Raw genomic sequence first — 26,371 nt, 5'->3', positions numbered from 1 at the left:
GTTCCTCTCACTCTTTTATCCACACTGAAAGCACTGAGGGTTTGAGACTGGGAAAATGGAGACAGCAGCGACGATGAGCTGGTGCAGGAAGCAGCACCCTTCCCTTTACTCCTCTGTGGGCAAAAGCCTTCCTATGGCAAGACGATGGCTGTGTCCCAGAGATGTTCAGGCAGATGCTGCACAGTCTCTCCCTGGAGACAGAATCACAGAAGATACACATCTCAGGAGCGGCTGGGGCCCTGTCTTTCTTGCTTCCTCCATTTTCACTTGACAAACACTCAAGTCCCCACCCACGGCGTTTCTTCCCCGAGGTTAACTGGCTTTGGCATTGTGACACAGGGTCTGGTTGCCTTGCAAGCACGGACCTGCGGCCGACACCTCCTGCCCCCTGGCTGGGTCCACTTCCTCCAGCCCACCAGCAGTTCCACCGGCAGTGCTAGCCTCACACAGCACCCGAAGGCAGGCGAAGCCCTGCGGCTCAGCAGGGGCCTCCCAGTTCTTCCTCGGCATCCTGAGAACAGGTCTTCTCTGTGCCCTCAGCTCGGATCCCAGATGATTCCCTGCCATCTTCTGTCCCCTATGACCATGCTCAGGCCTCTGGGGATACACTTCCCTGGAATTTTCTTCCTCTCCTTTCCTCTTCTGCCTTTCTGTTAAGTTGGCTACCTCATTTTCATTGATTCCACTCTTCCTCCTTGCTTGCTGCTTCTAAAAAAGGTCATGGTTATGCACAGCTCTGCTGGCTCCTCTCCTCCTGGAGTTACCCAGGCTCAGTGGACTGGCAGCCCCCTGAAGTCCCATCCTGCTCCTTGCTGAGTGTTTACCTGTGTCCAGCAGCTCCCTCAAGGAAATGCTGGAGAAATCTCCTCAGGAGCCACCTGCACAACTCACTAGCGGTTCAGCCCTCGAGGTTGGGAGTAGAGTCCAAACAAACATTTCCAAAGCCCTCCATGCATGAGGCGCTGAGGAGTACACTGCAGGGAAGCATGGTCCTACCATGGTTCACCCTTGCTGTGGTGCAGGGAGACAGGACAGCCTGAGCCTGGGGTGGGCAGGAGGCAGGATGAACTCTGGGGCTTCAGGAAAGGGCGAGCCACTGCAAGATTCCTCATGGAGTTCTGGGAGCCCAGGAGACAAAAGTCTGGTTCTTTCTTTCTTTCATAGTAAGTCCTCACTTAATGTCAAGAGATTCTTGGACACTGTAACATTAAGTGAAATGGTGACACGCTGTATGACAAAACCAGTTTCACCGTAGGCTAATTGATATGGGCCAGAGTTGAGTTCCCATGGCTTATGGCACGTGGTTTCACCCAAAGCTGCCATTTCCAGGAACCGACTGGCCATGCTAAGAACTGAACTTATATCAGATTGAATGAAGCCCCTGGCAAACTAGAATGTCCATTGCTCTAAAGAGGAACAAACCAAGCCAAATTGTGACCAGCTCCTTCTTCCTCACACTAAAGCAGCTGAATATGACTTTAGGAAAGTGACTCAACTTTTCTGCCTGAAGTTTCCTCATCTCTCAAATGAAGTGGCTAGATTAAATTAGTGGTTCTAAAATAGTTATGAAACCTGTTCTTCCAATGATGCTTCTGCAGAAGCTTTTTTAAAAGTAGGGTTTGCAAACCACAAAATCTGGTGATCTTTTCTTTAACATCCGTCTGTCTATATTCTACCTTGCATTGCCCCATATGACAGCCACCAGCCACATGTGGCTGTTTAAATTAGTTAAAATTAAATAATATCAAAATTCCATTTCTCGGTCACATTAGGCATATTTTAAGTGCTCAGCAACCACCTGTGGCTACAGGATTGGCCAGCACAGATCTAGAACATTCCCATCATCACAGAGGGTTCTACAGGACAGCACTGCCCTGCACTTTTGCAAACATGCATGTGTATTTCCCCCTTTTATGCAGATGGTGGCATGCTCTGCACCCTTACCAAGATATATAGAGCTAGGTCCTTCATGACATCTGGAGGAACAGTTTCAGTGTAGAGACCAAGGGACTGGATGCTGGGCCTAACAGCAGGAGTTCAGTCCCAGCTCTATCCCTTACTAGAGTGTGACTCTGAGCAGTCATGGAGCCTCTTGCTGCCTTAGTTTTGTATTTGTAAAATGGATACAAAATGCCTAACTCATGGGATTGTGGTCAAGATTAGATACACTCAGACAATGTCGGTCACGTGGTAAATATTTTGTCACTGCTAGCTTTACTTCCATCACCATTCGCTACTTCGTTCTCTGACGACACATGCAGGTCCATCACATGGATGGAAACAGCAGCCCGTTTAGGTTGTTTCCAGTTTCCTGTTATCACAAACAGTACTGTGATAATTGTCCTCCCATGCACCTCTCTGTACACAGGTAGAATCCATTTTGACGGATTCTGCCAAATTGCCCTCAAAGAGGTTCTTCCACCTTAAACTCCATCTCCCAATGACACACATGCGACTATGCTCCTCCACCACACAGCACGTGCCCTTTGGTGATGGGCTGATTTCACTCAGTGCAGCATCCTCAGACCCATCTGTGTTGCAGCGTGTGTCAGTCACTCTGCTTCTGCATCCATCTGTCTACCTTCTCCTCTCCACATCCCAACCCCCATCCTAGTTCAGGAGTTGTGGTCCTCCTCATGTCTTCCAGAACTTCAGCTCTGGCTGGGAGATCACCTGTCACCATGGTTTTTAAACCCTTTCTGACTCTGTAGTCAGCAGAATTAGAACCGTACTAAGAAAACAATATGCAATAACTGAAAAATTAATTATAAGGAATTTTGTTCCAAGATCAAGTTTAGTTTATACTAGAAAAGTAACCTTCAAGGCTGGGCGCGGTGGCTCATACCTGTAATCCCAACACTTTGGGAGGCCAAGGCAGGCGATCACCTGAGGTCGGGAGTTCGAGATCAGCCTGACCAACATGGAGAAACCCCTTCTCTACTAAAAATACAAAATTAGCCAGGCATGGTGGCGCATGCCTGTAATCCCAGCTACTCGGGAGGCTGAGGCAGGAGAATCACTTGAACCCAGAGGGCGGAGGATGCAGTGAGCTGAGATCGCACCACTGCACTCCAGCCTGGGCAACAAGGGAGAAACTCCATCTCAGAAAAAAAAAAGAAAGAAAAGTAACCCTCAACTCCGTTAACCTCCTACCCTCAGAAAGACTGAATTCAGCCTGTGAAATTGTAAGTGTCTTGCCATGAAATTACTTCTTTTTCCCAAATGAACATTTCATGAGTAAGAGAATGGAAAAAATGCTCAGTGCAGATTCACCTGGGACTGTGATTATCTAAACAGACTCACATGCTGTCCTGGGGGATGGAGAAGGAACAGCAGCAAAAATCAAGGCCTCATTTTTCTGAATGGTGACAAGATGATGGCTTTGGTGTTAGGCGGTGTTATGCTGCAGCAGCAGCTGCTGGCATACTTGACCCACGGAGGCCCTCAGCTGGGGACAAATGGCCCATGGGAGGAAAGAAGACCAAGGGACTTAAATCACCCTCAGTCCCCAGGAGGACGACACATTCTTCTAACATTTTATTTTGAAAATCCTGTTTTTCCTTCCTGAAGCTGGCAAGACATCTAACATTTATATATAATTTTTTTAAAGTGTAAATTGGCAGTTTCGATGCAGATGCTTCCTTCAAATGACCCTGGAAAGTCAGAAGATGAGGCTAACTCATGGTAAGAACCTTTAAAAAAAAAAAAGAGAGAGAGAGAGAGACAGGGTCTCGCTCTGTCACCCAGGCTGGAGTGCAGTGGCACAATCATAGCTCACTGCAGCCTCAAACTTCTAGCCTCAAGTGATCTTCCCGTATCAGCCTTCGAAAGTGTTGAGATTACAGGTATGAGCTACTGTGCCCAGCCAAGAACCTTTAGCCAGATTAATAAACTCACCTTATTAGTTCCCTCACTTTCTCCTGCATGTTGTAGGAATTTGGCAGGTCAAAAGAGGGAGGATGTGGGCCCTTAGCCTGCAGGGTGGCTGAGTTTCCAGTCTTCCCAGTTGCACCTCTCAGCCCCCGGCCACCACATCCAAGGGCGCTGGCCTCTGCTCTCCCTCGACCTAAGCCTCTGCTCTCATCCTCTGCCTCTGTTACCCTCTTGCTTCTAATTCTCCAACATGGACCTTGATGACTTACAGAAGCCTGGAGCCCAAATTATAGGCAACCAAAACACTCTCTTCTTTTCCTTAAGGACATGGAGGATCTAATCTTCCCGTTTTTTAGGTAGGTGTGGTGAGGGTGGGGAGGGGAGCTATGTTCCATACCTCTGAGAAAAGGGAGGACAAATAATACAGCTAAGTAGTCCCATTAAAAAAAGCTGGTCTTTCCACACAGGCCAGGAATATGGGTCTAACTCTGCTGGCTGCAGAGTCAGTAAGGGTTTTCAAGCCATGGTAGCAGGCGATCTCCCAGCTTTGGTTCTGGAAGACACAAGGAAAAATCACAACTCCTGACCCATGATGGGGTGGGGGCTATGGAGAGAAGAAGGTGGACAGATGGATGCAGAAGCAGCGTGGCTGACACACGCCGCAACACAAGTGGGCCTGAGGATGCTGTGCTGAGTGAAATCAGCCCCTCATCAAAAGGCACATTCTGTGTGAGTCCACGTCTACAAGGTGGTTAGAATGGGTAAATTCAGAGACGAAGCAGAACAGTGGTTAGGGGCTGAGGGCGGGGAATAGGGAGTCCACTACCCCGTATTTAAAGCATACAGAGATCAGTTTGGGATGATGAAAACATTTTGGAAATAGAGAGTAGTGATGGCTGCGCAACCATGTGAACGTGCTTCATGCCCCTGAACTGTACACTTAAAATAGTTAAAATGATAAATTTCATGTTATGTGTATTTTACAATAAAAAATAAAAAAAAAAAAACCAGATCAAGAACTATAAGGCTAAAGGGACAGACCACGCCCCCTCTTCCCCAAAGCACCAATAAAAAGAGCTAAGTGAACTTCATTTGGCAAAAACAGATCCTCCCTGTGAAATTAAACATACTTTCATTTAGCAGCATCATTTAAAAAAAAAAGTTTAAAAAGTACTTTAAGCATATGCCCTACTTAGCAAATTGGTAAGCCATCTTACCCAATTAGGTTGGAGAGTTTCCAGTTATCCTTTTAAACGGCTGCTAAGGAGTTCTGCTTGGTCATGTGGTTGTTTCGGTCCAGGGGCACCCTGCTGCTGCGAGGCTCAGTCGTGCAGAAGCATCAGCCCACGTGTCCAGGCATGTCCCCACGCATGCTGGTGGCTAGGCATCAGATGCCATGAGACACTGGTCTGGATCCCTGAATGGGCCACATCTGTCCCTCTCTGTCCACCTTGCTTTCTCACCACCCTCACCCTTGTAGGCTGCTATCCGAGCCTGACTCTTCCAGCTCACAGTGCTCCAGATCTGCTACAGGTCTTTGGAGTCCTTCTTGCTCCCAGGTACGGCCCTGACTTTGGGCTGCTCCCCTGGTGACAGTGGCCAGTGGACTTGGCCCTTGCCCACAGCTCTTCCTCCATTCTACCCCAGAAAGCAGGCCTGGCAAGAGCACCTGGGCCCAGGCCCTGCCTCCAATTCTCACTTCTGACCCCAAAGGGGCCGACGGGGCTGTTTCTCACTAATGCAGCTGGCTCTGTAGCTCCGCATTTTTTAAAATGTGTTTGATTGGAAAAGACCTATGATTCTGCTCCAGTTTAACAAAAACAGACTCTAGCTTTAAACTTTATTCCACTGTGATTACCCCTCAGAAACTCAGGCCTGGGTTTTTCCACCTCTTCAACTCACACACCTTATCACGCTGCTAGGTGCTTGGGAATCAGTAAGAAGGAAGCCAACAAGAGAAGTCTACTAAAAATAGAAAGTGAGACAGAGGAAGGAGATAAAACACATACAGCCACAAGAAAATGTGAACAGGCTAAGCTGCCCTGTTAAAGGAATTTTCAGATTACACGTAAAGCCAAACTATTTATAAGACATAACCCTGAAACAAGCAACTAAGAAAGGCTGAAAATAAAGGAGCTGGGCAAAGTGGCTCCACACCTGTAATCCCAGCTAAGTGGGGAGACTAATGTGGGAGCATCTCTTGAGCCCAGGAGTTCAAAACCAGCCTGGGAAACATAGCAAGACCCTGTCTCTAAAAAAATTTTTTTAAAGAATTAGCCAGGTGTGGTGTCATGTACCTGTAGACTCAGCTACTTAGGAGGCTAAGAAAAGAGGATGGCTTGAGCCCAGGAGGTGGAGGCCGCAGTGAGCTATGATTGTGCCACTACACTCTAGCCTGGGCAACAGAGCAAGACTCCAACTCTGGGGGAAAAAGAAAGGGAAGAAAAGAAAGAAAGTACAAAGATTTATCATGCAAATAACATAAATGCAAAACATAAAATGCACAGAAAACATAAATGGAAATAGCAATACTGGTATATAAAATGTAAGCTTCTAGATCAAAAGGATTAACTGAAGTAAAAGGTAAAAACCACCAAGAAGACAGAGCAAGGAACCTTTACGTAGGGTTCAAAATATCTGAAACATAATCTCTCAGCAATCAAAGCTTTTGATACAAACCACAATCAGAGTAAGAGATTTCAACACATCTGACTCAGAATCCAGCAGATCAAGTGGCCACATGGGGACAGGGGACACTTGAGCTCCCACTGAGGTAACTGGGACCATTGATGGGCCTTCGGCTGCTCAGGCCTTGAGCCTTGAGAACAGGCAGGGGCCTAGCCTTACCTCTATGCAACTAACAGGTCCTTTCAGAGGACTTTCGCCAAAACAAAAGAGCATCAGTTCCAGGAAAAATGTAAGTCTTCACTTTTAAACTTTTCACAAAAATTGTCTGAAGCTTAAATGAAAGGTTTCCCAACTTCTACCCAACATTTTTGGGGTTTTCAGGTTTTCATTTGTCAGACTAGACAGTTTTGCACCTAGAGTATAAAACATTCTCTTTGGCTAAGAATTAATTCTGTCATTAATCCTACTACAGAAGGTGGTAAAATAAATACCTATTGCACTTTTTACTATATACAGATGATACAGGGTTTTAGAGCTCACTAACATCATAACAAAAACAAAAACAGGCCTTATTGACACAAAACTTTATTTATACCAAAGCAACCAACAAGAAGCCAAATGTCTCTTCATCAATAATAGAGTACAAAAAATCGTATGTTTCACACTAAAGAATAACCATAATCAAGTAGAGTTTCCTCCAGGAATAATATACCGTGACCAAGTTGGAATTTTGCCCCCAGATATGTACAAATGTTCCCCTACTAGTAAATGTATTTATGTTATTAATTACATAAATGGGTCAAAAGAGAAGAAACCATATGAATAGCTTATTAAATGCTAAAAAGGAATTTGATATAATTCTTATCTATTTCTGGATTTAAAACATCCCTCGGTAAGCTCAAAACAGACGCGAGCTTCCTTTAGTTGATAGAGTATTTATCACAAAACAATACAAGAATCTCATTTAGGTGATTATTAATTTATTATTAAATTATTTAATAATATTATTAAATCTTATTTCTGTTATTACTAACAGAAAATAAAACAAGAATATCCACCATCAATAGCATTATTCAACAGTGACCTGGACTTTCATGAATGCAATAAACCAAAAAAACTACAAGAGGTATAAATATTAGAAGAAACAAGGCTGGGCACGGTGGCTCATGTGTGTAATCCTAGTGCTTTGGGAGGCCAAGGCAGGTGGATCACAAGGTCAGGAGATCAAGACCCTCCTGGCTAATGTGGTGAAACCTTGTCTCTACTAAAAACACAAAAAATTAGCCAGGTGTGGTGGCACATGCTTGTAATCCCAGCTACTAGGGAGGCTGAGGCAAGAGAATCACTTGAACCTGGGAGGCGGAGGTTGCAGAGAGCCGAGACTTTTTTGAGACTACCTCTCAAAAAAAAAAAAAAAAAAAGACAAAACTATCGTTATTTGTAATAGTTTACCTAGAAAACCAACAAGTATAATCAAATAATGAAAAATGCCAGGGCATTAAATTCATCAAAACAATGCATGCCACAGCACTGACTGACACTCACAGGACCCTGGCTGAGGCCCAGGGCTCTGCGCTGCACTCAGGTCATGCTCTCATTTCTCTGCTCGGCAGCAACCTGTGGCAGAGGCCAGACCCACAGAGCCACAGAAGGGAACAGCAAGTCCAGACACCACTCAGTTCCCATTCATACCTAGGCCTACCAGGTAGTTCAAGAGAGATGATGAAATAAGTGATGCTGAAATAAACAGCCTTCCATCTAGGGGAAAAATAAAACTCGACCTAATAAACACACATGCACTCCAGAAGGAACAAAAGAGTGTGTGTATTTGTATATAATATAGTATATATGTAAAGGGTACCTGGAACCTCTATGACAGATAATGGTTAATATCCTTAAGGAGAAAGGAGTAAAGCTCTCTGAGGCCTCCAGGCAGATGGCAATGAAACGCATGCACTCACAATCTCACTCCCTTGTGAAGCCCCAGAAAACCACAGAAAGGAATTTTTCCTCCAAAGGCATTAACTGACAAGGAAAAAGGGAACATGAAAGAAAACAAAAAGACAAAACATTGGCAGCTGAAAAGTCGATGGACAAGAGATAACTAACATAACAGACATAAGCAAACTAAATCCCAAGCCAGCAGTGGGGAAGGGCAAAGACCCAACCTGATTTATGGTGCAAAATCCCTCAAAGACACAGGAAATTGGTGGCAAGAGGTGCTTCAGGTGGGGGAATGAAGGTGGTTAAAAACAGGAAGACTGGGTTGGAGATCTGTTTACAGAGCAGCCAAAGCTCCAAATGCTCTCTCTTCTGTGCACACCCAGAGGACAGTGAGCAGTTGAGGCATGAGTGATGCAGTGAAAACAAGGGAATTAAGTGAATTTACACGGTGAGGGCTGAGGTAGTCACTCTCCACCCCCAGGCCTCTTCTTTTTTTTTTTTTTTTTTTTTTTGACAGAGTCTCGCTGTGTCACCCAGGCTGGAGTGCAGTGGCACGATCTCGGCTTACTGCAACCTCCACCTCCCTGGTTCAAGAGATTCTCATGCCTCAGCCTCCCAAGCAGTTGGGACTACAGGTGTGCACCACCATGCCCCACTAATGTTTTTAGTAGAGATGAGGTTTCACCATGTTGGCCAGCCTGGTCTTGAACTCCTGGCCTCAAGCAATCCACCCACCTCTGACTCCCAAAGTGCTGGGACTACAGGGGTGAGCCACTGTGCCTGGCCCCCAGGCCTCTTTTCTGATTAGGTCCCACAATTCTGGTTGCCAGGTTGATGTCCTCCTGCAGGAGACTGGAAGGCCTTTCTCTGGAGAATGGATGTGCCCAAGAGGAAGGACCACCTAAAGACACTGACATCAGAAGTTCGTCATGGATATGCCACAGGAACAGCTCTCTACTATGAAGACCATAGTCGCAGGCCTCATACACAGGCCAGGGAAGGGGTCAGCTTTGCAGAGCCTCCACCTAAACATGAGCAGTCAAACCCCAAGCATAAAGATAGAGACCTAAAGATACCAATGGAACAAAGAGACTGTAGGAAACAATCTGTGTAGAGAGATTTAGTGATAAAATCAACCTACAATCCTCAGTGAAATTCATATGTAACATTGTATCTGTGAAACAAGAACAGGATGCTATAAAAAATTTCAGGGAATAAAAAAGAAATCCTAGAAGTTAAAAATATGATAGCAAATATAATCAATGGAATTTTATTCAGTCTTAAAAAGGAAGGAAATTTTGACACACGCTATAACATGGATGAACCTTGAGGACATCATGCTAAGTAAAATATACCAGACACAAAAGGACAAATACTGCATGATTCCATTTATATGGGGTACCTAAAGTGGTTAAATTCATAGTGATACAAAGTAGAATGGCTGCTGCCAGAGGCTGGGGGAAGAGGGGAATGTCAGATTAGTGTTTAATGGGTATAGAATTTAAGTTTTGCAAAATGAAAATGTTCTAGAGATTGGTTACACAATAATGAGAATATACTCAACGATACTGAACTGTACATTTAAGAATAGTTAAGATGGTAAATTTTATCCTTTGTATACTTCACAATTAAAAAACAATCAAAATGATGCAAAAGCAAAAAAAAATGCAAAATTAAGCATTTAATAGAATTTGGAAGGTTAAAGTTAGGGAAGCCTCCTAGAAAACAAAACTGTAATGCAAAAAGATAGAAATAGGGGGAAAAAAGAATATGATAATTAGAGGGCCAGGCCAGGGGGACTTCCAGAAAAACAAAACAGAGTAGAAGAAATTACCAATGAAATAATTCCAGAAAATAAAGTCATGAATTACCATATTGAAAGGGTGCAGTGAGTGCCTAGCATGATAGAAAAGACAAAACTTAAGCTATAGAGCAAGGCACATCACCCTGAAATTTTAGAATCCTGGGGACAACCAGAACCTCCTATGAGCTTTTGCAGAGGAAAAAAATCACAAAGGATTGTAATCATTTTGTTCTTGCTGCAACATTGGCAAATAGAAGACAATGGAGCAATGCCCACAAAATTATGAATGAAAATAGTTTCTGACCTAAAATCTTATACCTAAGGAAACCATCAAGCATCAGGGTAAAACAAAGATGTGAGGTCATAAAATTTTACCTTCTATGAACCCATTCTCAGGGAGATACTGAAAGGAAAAAAAAAAGGGAAAAAAAAAGAATAGGATGTAGGATACCGAAGATCAAAAAAGAGAGAGGCAAAGAACTAACAGGGACTCTGTGCACCAGGCATAGAGGGCGGCCATGATGGAAGAGGTCAGAGGCTCCAGAGAGATCTCCTCAGGATAACACTGCTGCAATCCCTGACCCCTGTGATGTGTGGGGACATCTCACAAAGAGTTACGGTTGAATGAGTGTCATTTACATATAAAACTAAGTAAACAGACAAAAACAAGATGATTTTAAGTGTAGGGCAAGTAACAGGCTGTGTAAAAGAAAAAGCTGCAGCAGTGTATACTACTACATGGCTAATCTATGAATGACACTCACAGCATCTTAATGTGAAATACAGATATGCACAATCATGAGAGAATGCAAAGACAAGAAGCATGGGGGGTGGGAGTGAAAAAGAAATAAACCCTCATCTTTCACAGTAGGAGATCAAAATACAACATCTAAAATGAAAAACTAGAAATAGCAGTTGATAAATGTGCTAGTTAGCAACGTAGAGGTAAATGACAAAAAAAAATCAGCAAGGTGACTTGAAAATGCTTGACTCTGGGGAGCAGGAAGCAGAGCTCTCAGGCCGGGCTGACTGCTTTGCTCATCAGGATCTCTGAATACCTGATTATGGGCATGCAGAACTTTGATAAAAATAACACCAAAAGAAAACCAAAAAGAGCTATCACAAATTTTGAGGAAAAAAGATGAACATACAAATAGAAAAGCAAGCAAAGCAACTGTACTAGTAATTCGCAGAAGAAAGATATAAATGACTAACAAGTTGATAAAAAGTGCTTCACCTTCATCTGCAATGAAAAATTAAAAGAAATGCCTTTTTCTCCTCTTAGGCTGAAAAAGATAAAAAGAGTAGGTGTATCCAGTATTGGGAATGTATAATCTTGTACACTGTATAGTGAAGTGTAAACTAAATAACCTTAATGAAGGCAATTTGAGAGCATATATTAAAATGGAAAGTGTAACACACCCTTTTGCAAAAACAAATTCACTTCTAGGAACTTACTTTACAAAATTTGGCACTATTTCACAACTATTTAGCATAAGCATAAAAATGCATGGTAAGTGATACTCATCATCATGGCACACTTTTTTTTTCCCAGAGACAGGGTCTCTCTCTGTTGCCCAGGCTCCTGGAGTGCAGTGGTGCGATCATAGCTCACAGAGGCCTTGAACTTCTGGGCTCAAGTAAGTCTCTGTCTTCAGCCTCCTGAATAGCTGGAACCACAGGTGTACACCACCATAGCTGGCTAATTTTTTTTTTTTTTTTTTTTTTTTTTTTTTTTTTTTTTTTTTTTTTTTTGGTAAGGACAGGGCCTTGCTATGTTGCCCAGGCTGGTGTTGAACTCCTGGTCTCAGTGGTCCTCCTGCCTTGGCCCCCCAAAGTGTTGGGATTACAGGCATGAGCCATCGTGTCTGTTCATAACACTGTTTTTTTTTTAAAAAAATTAAGGTAAAATTAATATATCACTTTCACCATTTTAAACCAGTTTAAAGTGTATAGTTCAGTGGCTTTTAGTACATTCCCAATGTTGTGTAACCATCACCACTACCTAGTTCCAGAACATTTTCATCACACAACAGAAAACCCTGTACCCACTCAGCAGCCACTCCACTCCCTATTCCCCTCTCTCTTCAGCCTCTGGCAACCACTCATCCGCTTTCTGTTTCTGTGAATTTGCCTATTCTGGAAATTTCTTATAAATGGACTCGTACAAGATGTAGATCTTGCACCCAGCTCTTTCACCTGGCAACACGTCTTTGGGGAACATTCATACTGCAGCCTGTGTCAGTGCCTTACTCCTTTTTAAGGCTCAATAAAAAGCCTGTGTTCAATGATCAGGGGAAGGACCCACAGGACACAGCATGGAGTCATGGCCACAGCTATTCACAGATTTATTACTGCGAAAGGACACAAAGCCAGATCAGCAAAGGAAAAAGGTGTGGGGCATGCAGTCCCCAGGAAACCAGGCATGCACTTCCAAGAATCCTCTCCAGCAGTCATGGACACGTTTAATTCCCCTGGCAACAAGCCATGACAACACGTGTGAAATGCTGCCAACCGGCCGGGCGCAGGGGCTCACGCCTGTAATCCCAGCACTTTGGAAGGCCGAGGCAGGCAGATCACCTGAGGTCGGGAGTTTGAGACCAGCTGGGTGTGGTGGCACATGCCTGTAATCCCAGCTAATCGGGAGACTGAGGCAGGAGAAACTTGAACCCGGGAGCGGAGGTTGTGGTGAGCCGAGACGGTGCCATTGCACTCCAGCCTGGGCAACAAGAGTGAAACTCCATCTCAGAAGAAAATGCTGCCAACGAGGGAAGCTCACTAGGGACTCATCATCGATCCCCTTCTGCCCAGCACATACTACATTCCAGACTCCCCAAAGGAAAGCTGCTGTTCAGCACATAACATGTGTTTGCACAAACAGTTTCAGCACCGTGAGCCCCTCTCATCAGTTCTGGAAACAATCGGAACCCTCCTGTAATGCCAGTTCCCAGATGCCAGCCAAGGGCCAGCCTTGCAAGCAGCCTTGCTAAAGAGAGCCATCCCAGGCCTACTGGGTTAACTCTTTTCTGCACAGAGGCAAAAACATGGCTGCCAATAGCATTTGGGCTTTATATTTTAGAGTAATCTCAGTTTTATTTCCAAAATTCCCAAGAATTGGGGATGGGCCCAGCTTAGACTTGTCAGGGCTGCTTCTTTGGTGTTTGTGCAGACTAAGGTGGGAGAATTGTGTCCCTCCCCATCTGCTGTGCAAACAGTCTGACAGGTGTCTACACACTTCGATATTTTTGTTCAGCCACTTTTATTCCTTGAAGTTTCATACCTCTGGGGATGCACACACCACTGAGAGTGGGAGCGGATGCCCCACAGCACACTGGCTCATGAGAAAAAACCAACCAGAAACACGGCCACCAGGAGAGGACTGTGTCTCCCACAACATGGGAAAGCCTTGCATCTTTATTTTGCAAACAAACTCCACTGTTGTCTCAGGTTGTAGGACAACACCTGTGCCACTGAAAATGTCTTCACAAACCACTGTGTCAGAAATGGTACAGAAGCAGAGAAAGTGGGTAGAAAAGGCCTCAATAGAGTGGAAGCCCACAGTGCCGCACATCTGCTATTGAGACTCTATCATCTAAGTCAGGGAAAGGACCACTCTGATGGCAATAAATAAATCAAAGGCTTTATGTTCTTTGAATTGTGCGTGTAGCCTTCAAGAGATCTGCCTCAAAAAAGGAAATAAGAAACAGAGCCCCAAGTGACCTGATATTTTAGAGGCTGCTTTGCTATTGGCTAAGCAGATTTTAGTGCTTGTTTGTGGGAACTCAGAACGACAGAAGTTGCCTGCAATGTGGGTGTTCTTTCCAGATTCAAAGCAAAATTCAGTGTGGACACACAAAGACTGATTATTTTTTTCTCCAAAAGAAAAGAAGATATAGGTCTGAGCTAACGGGTTAAAACCTGGTTCAAAGACGTCATCTGTCCTTTAATGATAGTGTAGGTATCCCTTGCTATCTGAATTCTTGCCATACAATTTCAAAAGTGGAACAGATATAAATACATTTTCAAGCAAATCCCTATCTAAACTCTTCCTTCTTTTGATCTGAAATGCAAGAACCAAATAGGAATTCAAATAACAGTAAATACCGGTATATATTTTCATCTAAAAGATACTTGCATGTATCTTCATGCCACTCATGGAGGTGAAGGGTAGCTATGCCTCATCATGCCTCCTGGGAGGTAACAGAGGACTTAGGAGAGACTTAGAGCTGAATTCCACATGTTCATCAGAGTGACTTCCAGCCCAAGATCCCCCAGCTGAGGGAAAGCAAAAGGCAAAGCAAACTGAGCATCCTTGGCCTGGCTGAGGTCTGAGGGCATCAGGACAGGGAGAGAGAACAAAGGACCCGGTGGCACCACACACAACTTGCAGTTGTCAACCTCAAAACTCCAGAGCACCCACATGGCAATTTCTGGGCATGGCTAGGTCCTCAGCACTAATGCTTTAGTGCTAGAAAGTCCCTGTTTCCTGCTGGCTGTCAGCCAGGGGCCCTTCTCGGCTCCTCCTCATGTGCCCCCCCTCCCTTCAAACCACCAAGAACAATCAGAGTCCTTCTCATGCTTTGAATTTCCCCAACTTTTGCAACAAGCCAGAGATATCACTTGGCTTCTACAGGGCTTTGTGATTAGTTGGGCACATCCAGACCATCTCCCTGTGTCATATAAAGGGGAGGACATTCTACCAGGGAGAGTCATGGGGGTTATTTTTAGAATTCTTCCTGTCACACCTACCCTCCCGACTTTCTGTCCCTTCAGAATTCTTACTGGAAATTACAAATGGAAATCTCTCCATCGTAATAGAAAACTAGGAGCTTAAACTAGACTTTCAGATGAAAGAAAGGGAGGGGTAGGAATTATCTGAGTCAGGCCTACCCTTGACTTGGAAAACAGCCAACACACATCAGGAGTATGAAATTTGAGAACTGAGAGTAATTTAGAGGGCCTTTTCAGGAGTGACTTATTCCAAAACGACACCAGTATGTATGAGTTGAGCAGAATGTGTGGAAGGGTCTCCTAGGAGCGCCATTTTGAGCTTAGTGAACTGGGCCTCACTTTGTAGCAGGGGCAAACTCACATCCTTTCACTGGGTCTCAATCATGGGCCACTCGAGATGTCAGGCAGATGGCCCAGGGCTCGGCAGGTGGGTCTGGCTGCAATGCTCACTTCCCAGTGCTGCTGACCTGGGTCGGCCACTGTGTGCCACTACAGCTTCTTTGGGCACAGTCACGACAGTGATGACCTCCTTACTCTGACCCTCCAAACCTAGTCCTTGGTGGGAAATAAACCTTCATGCAGACACCAAAGCCCTTGAAGAGAGGGGAGCAAGTGCTCGAATGCCATCTCCCTGACCACTGTGTATAAATTGTACCATTCACTCAACATTCCCAATTCTCCTTGCCTGCTTTATTTCTCTCCACAGCAATACAACCTTCAAATACGGTACATATGTTACCTTTTATTTCAGTTAACTGCCAGACCCCATGAGGATGTAAGTTCCATGAGAGCAGGGACTGTTGCCTGTTTCATTCACTGTGGAATCCCCAGCACCTACAATACATATTTTTTTTTTGAAATGGAGTCTTGCTCTGTCGCCCAGGCTGGGGTGCAGTGGCGTGATCTTGGCTCACTGCAAGCTCCGCCTCCCGGGTTCACGCCATGCCCCTACCTCAGCCTCCCAAGCAGCTGGGACCACAGGCGCATACCACCACACCCGGCTAATTTTTTGTATTTTTTAGTAGAGACGGGGTTTCACCGTGTTAGCCAGGATGGTCTCAATCTCCCGACCTCATGATCCCCCCACCTCGGCCTCCCAAAGTGCTGGGATTACAGGCGTGAGCCACCGCGCCCGGCCCCCAGCACCTACAATATTACCTGGAGCTGAACAATATATGGAAGGAGGCTGAAAGAAACCAGCTATGACACAAATAAATGGAAAAACATTCCATGCTCATGGATTGGAAAAATCAGCATCATGCAAATGGCCATACTGCCCAAAGCACTTTACAGATTCAATGGTATTCCTATCAAACTACAAATGTCATTTTTCAAAGAATTAGAAAAAAGTATTCTAAAATTCATATGGAACCAAAACAGAGTGTGAATAGCCAAAGCAATCCTAAGTAAGAAGCTCAAAGCTGGAGACTCGCATTGCCTGAGTTCATGTTATATTCTAAGGCTACAGTAACCAAAATAGCATGATACTGGTATAAAACCAGACACATACACCAGTGGAACAAGTTAGAATCCAGAAATAAAGCTGCAAACCTATAATCATCTGATCTTTGACAAAAACAAGCAATGGGAAGAGAATTCCCTATTCAGCAAATGCTGCTGGGATGACTGGCTGACCATATGCGGAAGATAGAAACTAGACCTCTACCTGTCACTACATATAAAAATTAACTAAAATGGATTACAGATTTAAATATAAGACTTCAAACTATAAAAATCCTAGAAGAAAACCTAGGAAATAGCTTTTTCGACATTGGCCTTGGCAAAGAATTTGTGGCTAAGTCCCCAAAAGCAAGTGCAGCAAAATAAAAAATTGACAAGTGGGATCTAACTAAACTAAAGAGCTCCTTCACAGCAAAAGACTGTCAACAGAGTAAACAGACAACCTACAGAATGGGAAGAAATATTCACAAACTATGCATCTAATATCCAGAATCTATAAGAACTTAAACAAATCCACAAGCAAAAACCAAATAACCCCATTAAAAAATAGGCAAAGTAAATGAACAGCCACCTCTGAAAAGAAGACATACACATTCAATAAACATGAAAACATGCTCATCATCCCTAATCTTCAAAGAAATACAAATCAAAACCACAATGAGATACCATCTAACACTAGCCAGGAGGCTATTATTAAAAAGTCAAAAAATAGCAGATGCTAGCGAGGCCACGGAGAAAAAGAAATGCTTATACACTGCTGGTGAGAATAAAATTAGTTCAGCCCCTGTGGAAAGCAATTTGGAGATTTCTCAAAGTACTAAAAATAGCACTAACATTTGACCCAGCAATCCCATGACTAGGTATATACCCAAAGAAAAATAAATCATTCTACCACTCATATGTTCATTGCAGAACTATTCACAGTAGAAAAAACATAAAATTGCCGGGCGCGGTGGCTCACGCTTGTAATCCCAGCACTTTGGGAGGCCGAGGCGGGCGGATCACGAGGTCAGGAGATCGAGACCACGGTGAAACCCCGTCTCTACTAAAAATACAAAAAAAAATTAGCCAGGCGTGGTGGCGGGCGCCTGTAGTCCCAGCTACTCGGAGAGGCTGAGGCAGGAGAATGGCGTGAACCCGGGAGGCGGAGCTTGCAGTGAGCCGAGATTGCGCCACTGCACTCCAGCCTGGGCGACAGAGCGAGACTCCGTCTCAAAAAATAAAAAAACATAAAATCAACCTAAGTACCCATCAGCAGTGGGTTGGATAAAGAAAATGTGGTAAATATACACCATGAAATACTACACGGCCATAAAAAAGAACAAAAATCATGTACATATAAAAGAACAAAAACATGGATGCAGCTGGAGGCCATTATTCTAAGCAAACTAATGCAGGAACAGAAAACCAAATACCACATCTCACTTACAAGTGGGAGCTAAACATTGAGTACATATGGATATAAAGGGCCAGGTGTGGTGGCCCTTTTTATATATATGTATGCAGTGGCCCTTTATATATATTACAGGTGCGAACCTGTAATCCCAGCACTTTGGGAGGTCGAGGTGGGCGGATCACCTGAGGTCAGGAATTCCAGACCAGCCTAGCCAACATGGCGAAACCCTGTCTCTACTAAAAATACAAAAATTAGCCAGATGTGGTGGGGTGTGCCTGTAGTCCCAGCTACTTGGGAGGCTAAGGCAGGAGAATTGCTAGAGCCTGGGAGGCTGAGGTTGCAGTGAGCTGAGATTGTGCCACTGCACTCCAGCCTGGGTGACAGAGTGAGACTCTGTCTCAAAAAAAAAAAAAAAAAAAAATCCGTCTCCAAAAAAAGCCACATGGATGGCAACAATAGATACTGGGGACTACTAGACAAGGGAGGAAGGGAAGAAGGCGTGGGTTGAAAACCTACCTACAGAGTACTATGCTTACTACCTGGGTGATGGGACCTATAATTCAAGCCTCAGCATCGCGCAATATACCATTGTAACAAACCTGCCCACTCACCCCCTGAATCTATAACTAAAGTTGAAATAAAAAAATATATATATATGGAGGGATGTAACATAACCTTTCACGCTATACTTTGATGAAATAAAAGGAAAGTTACTCTAAGTCAAGTACACATGGTTCCTGGTTTTCAAAAAGTTTTCACCAGTTATTTTTGGCTTCCTTATTCTGAGAGAACAAGACTATGAGGTGTCTCAGGCAAACAGGTCTAGACATATTTTGTGAAGGGTAAATAAAGCAGACACATGTTCATATTTCTAATTTTACAGAGATTTCATGATGAATGAAAAGTACTACAGGCAGAATGAGTTTTGGGTTTCATCAAACGTAAAATGTTTTGAAAACTAATCCAAAATGTTCACAAAAACAAAAAAAAAATCACTCCAGCAGTAAATACTGTTCTTGTGATCGTGACTGGAAACATCTTATTGTCTGTCTCTTCCCTGCATTACAACAAGGTTACATCATAGAAGGCCACTCCTTCTAAAAATGTGAATTGTCTTTTCATATCCACTCTGGCAGCTGCCTCGGTCCATTTCTGTCAGGTGGGGGACAGCACAGGCGGCATCAGTGGTGTCATTCTTGAATGACAGCTCTTTTTAAATGTTTTCTTCAATTTCCCATTACCATTCCTATTTTCTTTACGCTAAACCTCCTGCAGGCAGCCGCCTCCCTCTGACTTCTTATTCTTTTTTTTTCTTTCTTTCTGCTTCCTGATATTTATTTATTTTTTTATATACTTTTATTATACTTTAAGTTCTATGGTACATGTGCACAACGTGTAGGTTTGTTACATATGTATATATGTGCCATGTTGGTGTGCTGCACCCATTAGCTCGTTATTTACATTAGGTGTATCTCCTAATGCTATCCTTCCCCCTTCCCCCACCCCACAACGGGCCCCCGTGTGTGATGTTCCTCTTCCTGTGTCCAAGTGTTCACATTGTTCAACTGCCATGAAGGAAGGTCCCTTGGTTACAGCCTCCCCAGCCCGTCAGCCACGCTGCCGAGGACACAGGAAAGAGTAAGAAGCCATAGCTGTTGGTTCTTATGGCTTCTTATTCTTTCCCGTGTCCTCGGCAGGGTGGCTGACGGGCTGGGGGAGGCTGTAACCAAGGGGCCTTCCTTCATGGCATGGTCCATCCTTGAAACAGGGCGGAGGCAGAGTGGACAGGGTAGCAGGAAGAACAAACAAGGGTCTGAGGCGAGTTTATACTTTGGGAGCCTCTATTATTGGTCAGTAGCATGACACGTTTTTCTTTTCTTTTTTGTTTTTTCCAACCCACACTGCAGTACAGTGGTGCTATCTCAGCTCACTGCAGCCTCAAACTCCTGGGCACAAACAATCCTGCCCCCTCGGCCTCTCGAAGTGCTGGGATTATTTTTCTTTTTTAACATAAAGTGAAAAGAAGGTAATGGCAAAGATACAGGATACATATACTCTGGGTAGATTCTGGTTTTAAGACATCTGACTGCTGACATGACAGAGACTCCCAGCCCTGCTAATTTACTATCTGGGATGGATCTTCGCTGAGGCTGGGTTTTTCTTGCTAGCTTCTTTCATTTTCCATCCCCATCTCCCTCAAAAGCTTCAGCCTTGTCTCAGCCCAAAATCTCCTTAAGCTGATAAGCAACTTCAGCAAAGTCTTAGGATACAAAATCAATGTACAAAAATCACAAGCATTCTTATACACCAATAACAGACAGAGAGACAAAGCATGAGTGAACTCCCATTCACAATTGCTTCAAAGAGAATAAAATACCTAGGAATCCAACTTACAAGGGACGTGAAGGACCTCTTCAAGGAGAACTACAAACCACTGCTCAATGAAATAAAAGAGGATACAAACAAATGGAAGAACATTCCATGCTCATGGGTAGGAAGAATCAATATCCTGAAAATGGCCATACTGCCCAAGGTAATTTATAGATTCAATGCCATCCCCATCAAGCTACCAATGACTTTCTTCACAGAATTGGAAAAAACTACTTTAAAGTTCATATGGAACCAAAAAAGAGCCCACATCACCAAGTCAATCCTAAGCCAAAAGAACAAAGCCAGAGGCATCAGGCTACCTGGCTTCAAACTATACTACAAGGCTACAGTAACAAAAAACAGCATGGTACTGGTACCAAAACAGAGATATAGATCAATGGAACAGAACAGAGCCCTCAGAAATAATGCCGCATATCTACAACCATCTGATCTTTGACAAACTTGACAAAAACAAGAAATGGGGAAAGGATTCCATATTTAATAAATGATGCTGGGAAAACTGGCTAGCCATATATAGAAAGCTGAAACTGGATCCCTTCCTTACACTTTATACAAAAATTAATTCAAGATGGATTAAAGACGTACATGTTAGACCTAAAACCATAAAAATCCTAGAAGAAAAGCTAGGCAATACCATTCAGGACACAGGCGTGGGCAAGGACTTCATGTCTAAAACACCAAAAGCAATGGCAACAAAAGCCAAAATTGACAAATGGGATCTAATTAAACTAAAGAGCTTCTGCACAGCAAAGAGAAACTACCATCAGACTGAACAGGCAACCTACAAAATGGGAAAAAATTTTTGCAACCTACTCATCTGACAAAGGGCTAATATCCAGAATCTACAATGAACTCAAACAAATTTACAAGAAAAAAACAAACAACCCCATCAACAAGTGGGTGAAGGATATGAACAGACACTTCTCAAAAGAAGACATTTATGCAGCCAAAAAACACATGAAAAAATGCCCATCATCACTGGCCATCAGAGAAATGCAAATCAAAACCACAATGAGATACCATCTCACACCAGTTAGAATGGCCATCATTAAAAAGTCAGGAAACAACAAGTGCTGGAGAGGATGTGGAGAAACAGGAACACTTTTATACTGTCGGTGGGACTGTAAACTAGTTCAACCATTGTGGAAGTCAGTGTGGCGATTCCTCAGGGATCTAGAACTAGAAATACCATTTGACCCAGCCATCCCATTACTGGGTATATACCCAAAGGATTATAAATCATGCTGCTATAAAGACACATGCACACATATGTTTACTGCGGCACTATTCACAATAGCAAAGACTTAGAACCAACCCAAATGTCCAACAACGATAGACTGGATTAAGAAAATGTGGCACATATACACCATGGAATACTATGCAGCCATAAAAAATGATGAGTTCATGTCCTTTGTAGGGACATGGATGAAACTGGAAACCGTCATTCTCAGTAAACTATAGCAAGGACAAAAACCCAAACACCGCATGTTCTCACTCATAGGTGGGAACTGAACAATGAGAACACACGGACAGAGGAAGCAGAACATCACACTCTGGGGACTGTTGTGGGGTTGGGGGAGCGGGGAGGGATAGCATTAGGAGATATACCTAATGCTAAATGACGAGTTAATGGGTGCAGCACATGTATACATGGCACATGTATACATATGTAACAAATCTGCACATTGTGCACATGTATCCTAAAACTTAAAGTATAATAGTAATAAAATAAAAAAAAAAAAAAGCTTCAGCCTGGGAAGGGAGTATTATGGTGCTGGAATCTTCCAAAGTTTTAGCAAAATATTGTAAGAATGCAGTAGGAATTGCCAATTTTAAAGAAGGTATCTATTTGCATATGAAAAGGTGTTCGGCCTCCCCAGCCAACAGGAAAATGCAAATCAAAACCACAGTGAGACAGTACTACACATTACCCACATGACCTTGAGTAAAAAGACTGACAATACCAAGTGTTGATGAGAATGCAGAGAAATAAACCTCTCATAAATTGCTGGAGGAACATAAATTATACAATTACTTCAGTCATCTGTTTGGCACTATCCACTAGATTGTATGCATACCCTATGGCCCAGGAATTCCATTCTTAAGCATGTACCCAGCAGGAATGAGCACGTATGTGTTTCAGGAAATATGCACAAGAACGTAACAGCGCTATTCATAATAGCTCCAAACTGGAAATGACTCAACTGTCCATCAATAATCAAATGGATAAATAATGGTATAATCCTACAATGGGTTACCAAATGGTGAAGAAAATGAACAAATTACAGCTATATGCAACAATGAGGATAAATCTCACTGACTCAATACCGTGTAAAAAAAGCTAGATGCAAACATTACATAGTTTTTTATTCTATTTGTAAGAAAATTCAAATGCAAGCAATACTAACATAGTACTTAGGGATGCATACTTTTGTAAAAATCTGGAAGGAGAACTGAGGACAATGGTTATCTTAGGGAGTACTGAGGGTTATGATGGGAAAGTCACAGGAAGGGTCTGTGGGAGCTGGTGATGCTCCTCTTCTGGATGGGAGTGGTGACTGCATGACTTTTCACTTCCTCACAGTTCAAGAAATTATGATTTATATTTTGTGCATTTTATCTTTGTGTATTTCACAAGAAAAAAACTTAAACTTACATCAGGTATTACTTCCTTTTCTGATTTTCACAGAAAACAGATACTGTCCTAGAAAACAAAAACTCTTAAACTAAATGCAAACAATTCTCAAAGCAATAGAAAGAAAATGTTTGGAGAAGTTTTGGAGGCCCGACTATATAGGACCTTTATGTGAATTAGGCAAAACATTCTTCTTCGGGAGGGTAATTCAGCAAAAGCTGTGTTCTTGGGTGGAGGCATCACTGCTCGGGGAGCTTGTGTCAGCTTTTTTTTTTTTGAGATGGAGTCTCGCTCTGTCGCCCAGCCTGGAGTGCAGTGGCGCGATCTTGGCTCACTGCAAGCTTCGCCTCCCGGGTTCACGCCATTCTCCTGCCTCAGCCTCCCGAGTAGCTGTGACTACAGGCGCCCACCACCACGCCCGGCTAATTCTTTGTGTTTTTAGTAGACGGGGTTTCACTGTGTTAACCAGGATGGCCTCGATCTCCTGACCTCGTGATCTACCCACCTCGGCCTCCCAAAGTGCTGGGATTACAGGTGTGAGCCACTGGAGCTTGTGTCTGCTTCTGAGACAGCAGGGACAGGACTTGGCTTCAGCTCATCCCCACTACAGCATTCTTTCATGCATTCCCACTGATCACAAAACCCACACTACTACTTCACTGACATACCTGCTAACAGTCATGCAAAGAAAATAGCCATACTGTTTTTCCGCACTGTCATAATGTTTAAAAGAATAAAGAATGTTTAATTATTTTACTTAAATAATTCCAGAAACTGGCCCTGGGAAATCCAACATATCCAACCAAAGTTGCGAATGTCCTCACCTCAGGGAGGAATGCTAAACAACTGATTTACAGCCTTGCTGCCACCGACCAGAACACTATGTGGCCCATGACTCAAGACAACCATTGCCAGCAGATAAACTGACCCACATCCCCTACCCCTCAAATGCTCTACCCAGCCCAGCCCACATTCTCTATGTTGATATCAATTCCTGCAATTTGCTTAATAAAAAAATCCCTACCAGCTCATTTCAAGGAGTCAGCCAGAGAATCCTCCCTCTCCCATGCTTCCTCCCTCATGCCTGAGGGATAAGGGCATAAGCTCCAATAAAGCCTTGTTGGGAAAACTCTTTTGGCCTCATGACAATTTCTATCGCATTGACAGCCCAAGAACCTGTGGCCAGTAACACTCTGACCAAAGAAAAAGGTCCCCTTCCCTCGGGAAATGCAGCTCTGCATGCAGCCATACATTTGGTGGGTGGAGTGCAGACTGTTTTTCAGTTGCATTTGCCTCTGTCAGGGTGCCTTTGGGCAGTGCACAAATATCAAATGCTCCCTGGCAGCCCTGCCTAGGAGAATAGAAAGATGATAATTACATGCATATTGGCCCATCAAGCACAGGCACACAACATGTACTGGCGCAGGACTACTACTGCCCAGGGCCAGCTGGAAGTTGGCTGACGTTGTCCCTTACCGCATAACCTTGTGTCTTCTTCTGGCACCATTTCAGTAGAGCATTGCGCTTGGAACCACCGTATTCCCGGGCCAAGGCCGCCAGAGGGTCTTTTCTTTCCACACTGGTTAGAAAGAAGAGCACATGATAAGGAGAAGATGCTAATACTTAGAATCCTCAAATACACAAGAAATAAATACCTACTTTAGAAAAGCAAAAGTCTAGTTTATCCAGCAAGACTCTAAAGAAATAGCCGAATTAGTCACATTACTATTTTGTGATATCTCACAGTATAAAATAAAAATTAAATTGTGCTCGGCCGCCCCGTCCGGGAAGAAGTGAGGAGCGCCTCTGCCCGGCCGCCCCGTCCGGGAAGTGAGGAGCGCCTCTGCCCGGCCACCCCGTCCGGGAAGGGAGGAGCCCCTCTGCCCGGCCACCCATCGCCTGGGAAGTGAGGAGCGCCTCTGCCCGGCCACCCATAGCCTGGGAAGTGAGGAGCGCCTCTGCCCGGCCACCCATCGCCTGGGAAGTGAGGAGCGCCTCTGCCTGGCGACCCATCATCTGGGAAGTGAGGAGCGCCTCTGCCCGGCCACGCATCGTCTGGGAAGTGAGGAGCGCCTCTGCCCGGCCACCCATCGTCTGGGAAGCAGTGAAGAGCGCCTCTGCCCGGCCGCCCCGTCTGGGAAGAAGTGAGGAGCGCCTCTGCCCGGCCGCCCCGTCTGGGAAGAGAGGAGCGCCTCTGCCCGGCCGCCCCGTCCGGGAAGAAGTGAGGAGCGCCTCTGCCCGGCCGCCCCGTCTGGGAAGTGAGGAGCGCCTCTGCCCGGCCGCCGTCTGGGAAGAAGTGAGGAGCGCCTCTGCCTGGCCGCCCCATCTGGGAAGTGAGGAGCACCTCTGCCTGGCCGCCCCGTCTGGGAAGTGAGGAGCGCCTCTGCCTGGCCGCCCCGTCCGGGAAGAAGTGAGGAGCGCCTCTGCCCGGCCGCCCCATCTGGGAAGTGAGGAGCACCTCTGCCTGGCCGCCCCGTCCGGGAAGAAGTGAGGAGCGCCTCTGCCCGGCCGCCCCGTCCGGGAAGTGAGGAGCGCCTCTGCCCGGCCGCCCCGTCCGGGAAGTGAGGAGCGCCTCTGCCCGGCCGCCCCGTCTGGGAAGTGAGGAGCGCCTCTGCCCGGCTGCCCCGTCTGGGAAGTGAGGAGCACCTCTACCCGGCCACCCATCGTCTGGGAAGTGAGGAGCGCCTCTGCCCGGCCGCCCCGCCCGGGAAGAAGTGAGGAGCGCCTCTGCCTGGCCACCCATCGTCTGGGAAGTGAGGAGCGCCTCTGCCCGGCCACCCATCGTCTGGGAAGTGAGGAGCGCCTCTGCCCGGCCGCCCCGTCTGGGAAGAAGTGAGGAGCGCCTCTGCCTGGCCGCCCCGTCTGGGAAGAAGTGAGGAGGCCTCGGCCCGGCCGCCCCGTCTGGGAAGTGAGGAGCGCCTCGGCCCGGCCGCCCGTCTGGGAAGAGAGGAGCGCCTCGGCCCGGCCGCCCGTCTGGGAAGGAGGAGCGCCTCTGCCCGGCCGCCCCGTCTGGGAAGTGAGGAGCGCCTCTGCCCGGCCGCCCCGTCTGGGAAGTGAGGAGCGCCTCTGCCCGCCGCCGGGAGGAGCGCCTCTGCCCGGCCGCCCCGTCTGGGAAGAAGTGAGGAGCATCTCTGCCCGGCCGCCCCGTCTGGGAAGAAATGAGCAACGAGTCTACCCGGTCACCCTGTCTGGGAAGTGAGGAGCGCCTCTGCCCGGCCGCCCCGTCTAGGAAAAAATGAGGAGCACCTCTGCCCGGCCGCCCCGTCTGGGAAGAAGTGAGGAGCACCTCTGCCCGGCCGCCCCATCTGGGAAGAAGTGAGGAGCGCCTCTGCCCGGCCGCCCCATCTGGGAAGAAGTGAGGAGCGCCTCTGCCCGGCCGCCCCATCTGGGATGTGGGGAGCGCCTCTGCCCGACCGCCCCGTCTGGGAGGTCTACCACGGAGGCCAGAAACAATGTGGGGGCTGGACGTGGTGGCTCACGCCTGTGGTCCCGGCACTCTGGGGGGCCG

The 26,371-nt window shown here is 45.4% G+C and overlaps 1 protein-coding gene across 8 annotated transcripts in view; it reads right to left on the bottom strand.

Moving 5' to 3' along the window:
* SPECC1 (sperm antigen with calponin homology and coiled-coil domains 1) overlaps positions 1–26,371 on the bottom strand; it is a 295,377-nt gene that overhangs the window by 37,608 nt on the left and 231,398 nt on the right. For all 8 annotated transcript variants that reach the window (XM_030828445.1, XM_030828444.1, XM_030828446.1 and 5 more), the window contains one exon: positions 24,340–24,442. In XM_030828445.1, the coding sequence (XP_030684305.1) occupies positions 24,340–24,442 (103 nt within the window). The remainder of the gene's footprint in view (positions 1–24,339; positions 24,443–26,371) is intronic.

The sequence above is a fragment of the Nomascus leucogenys genome, chromosome 14 (assembly GCF_006542625.1).
Source record: "Nomascus leucogenys isolate Asia chromosome 14, Asia_NLE_v1, whole genome shotgun sequence".
Taxonomy (NCBI): Eukaryota; Metazoa; Chordata; class Mammalia; order Primates; family Hylobatidae; genus Nomascus; species Nomascus leucogenys.
Note: the sequence above shows the minus strand (reverse complement) of the source record. Positions and strands in the feature narration are given on the sequence as shown.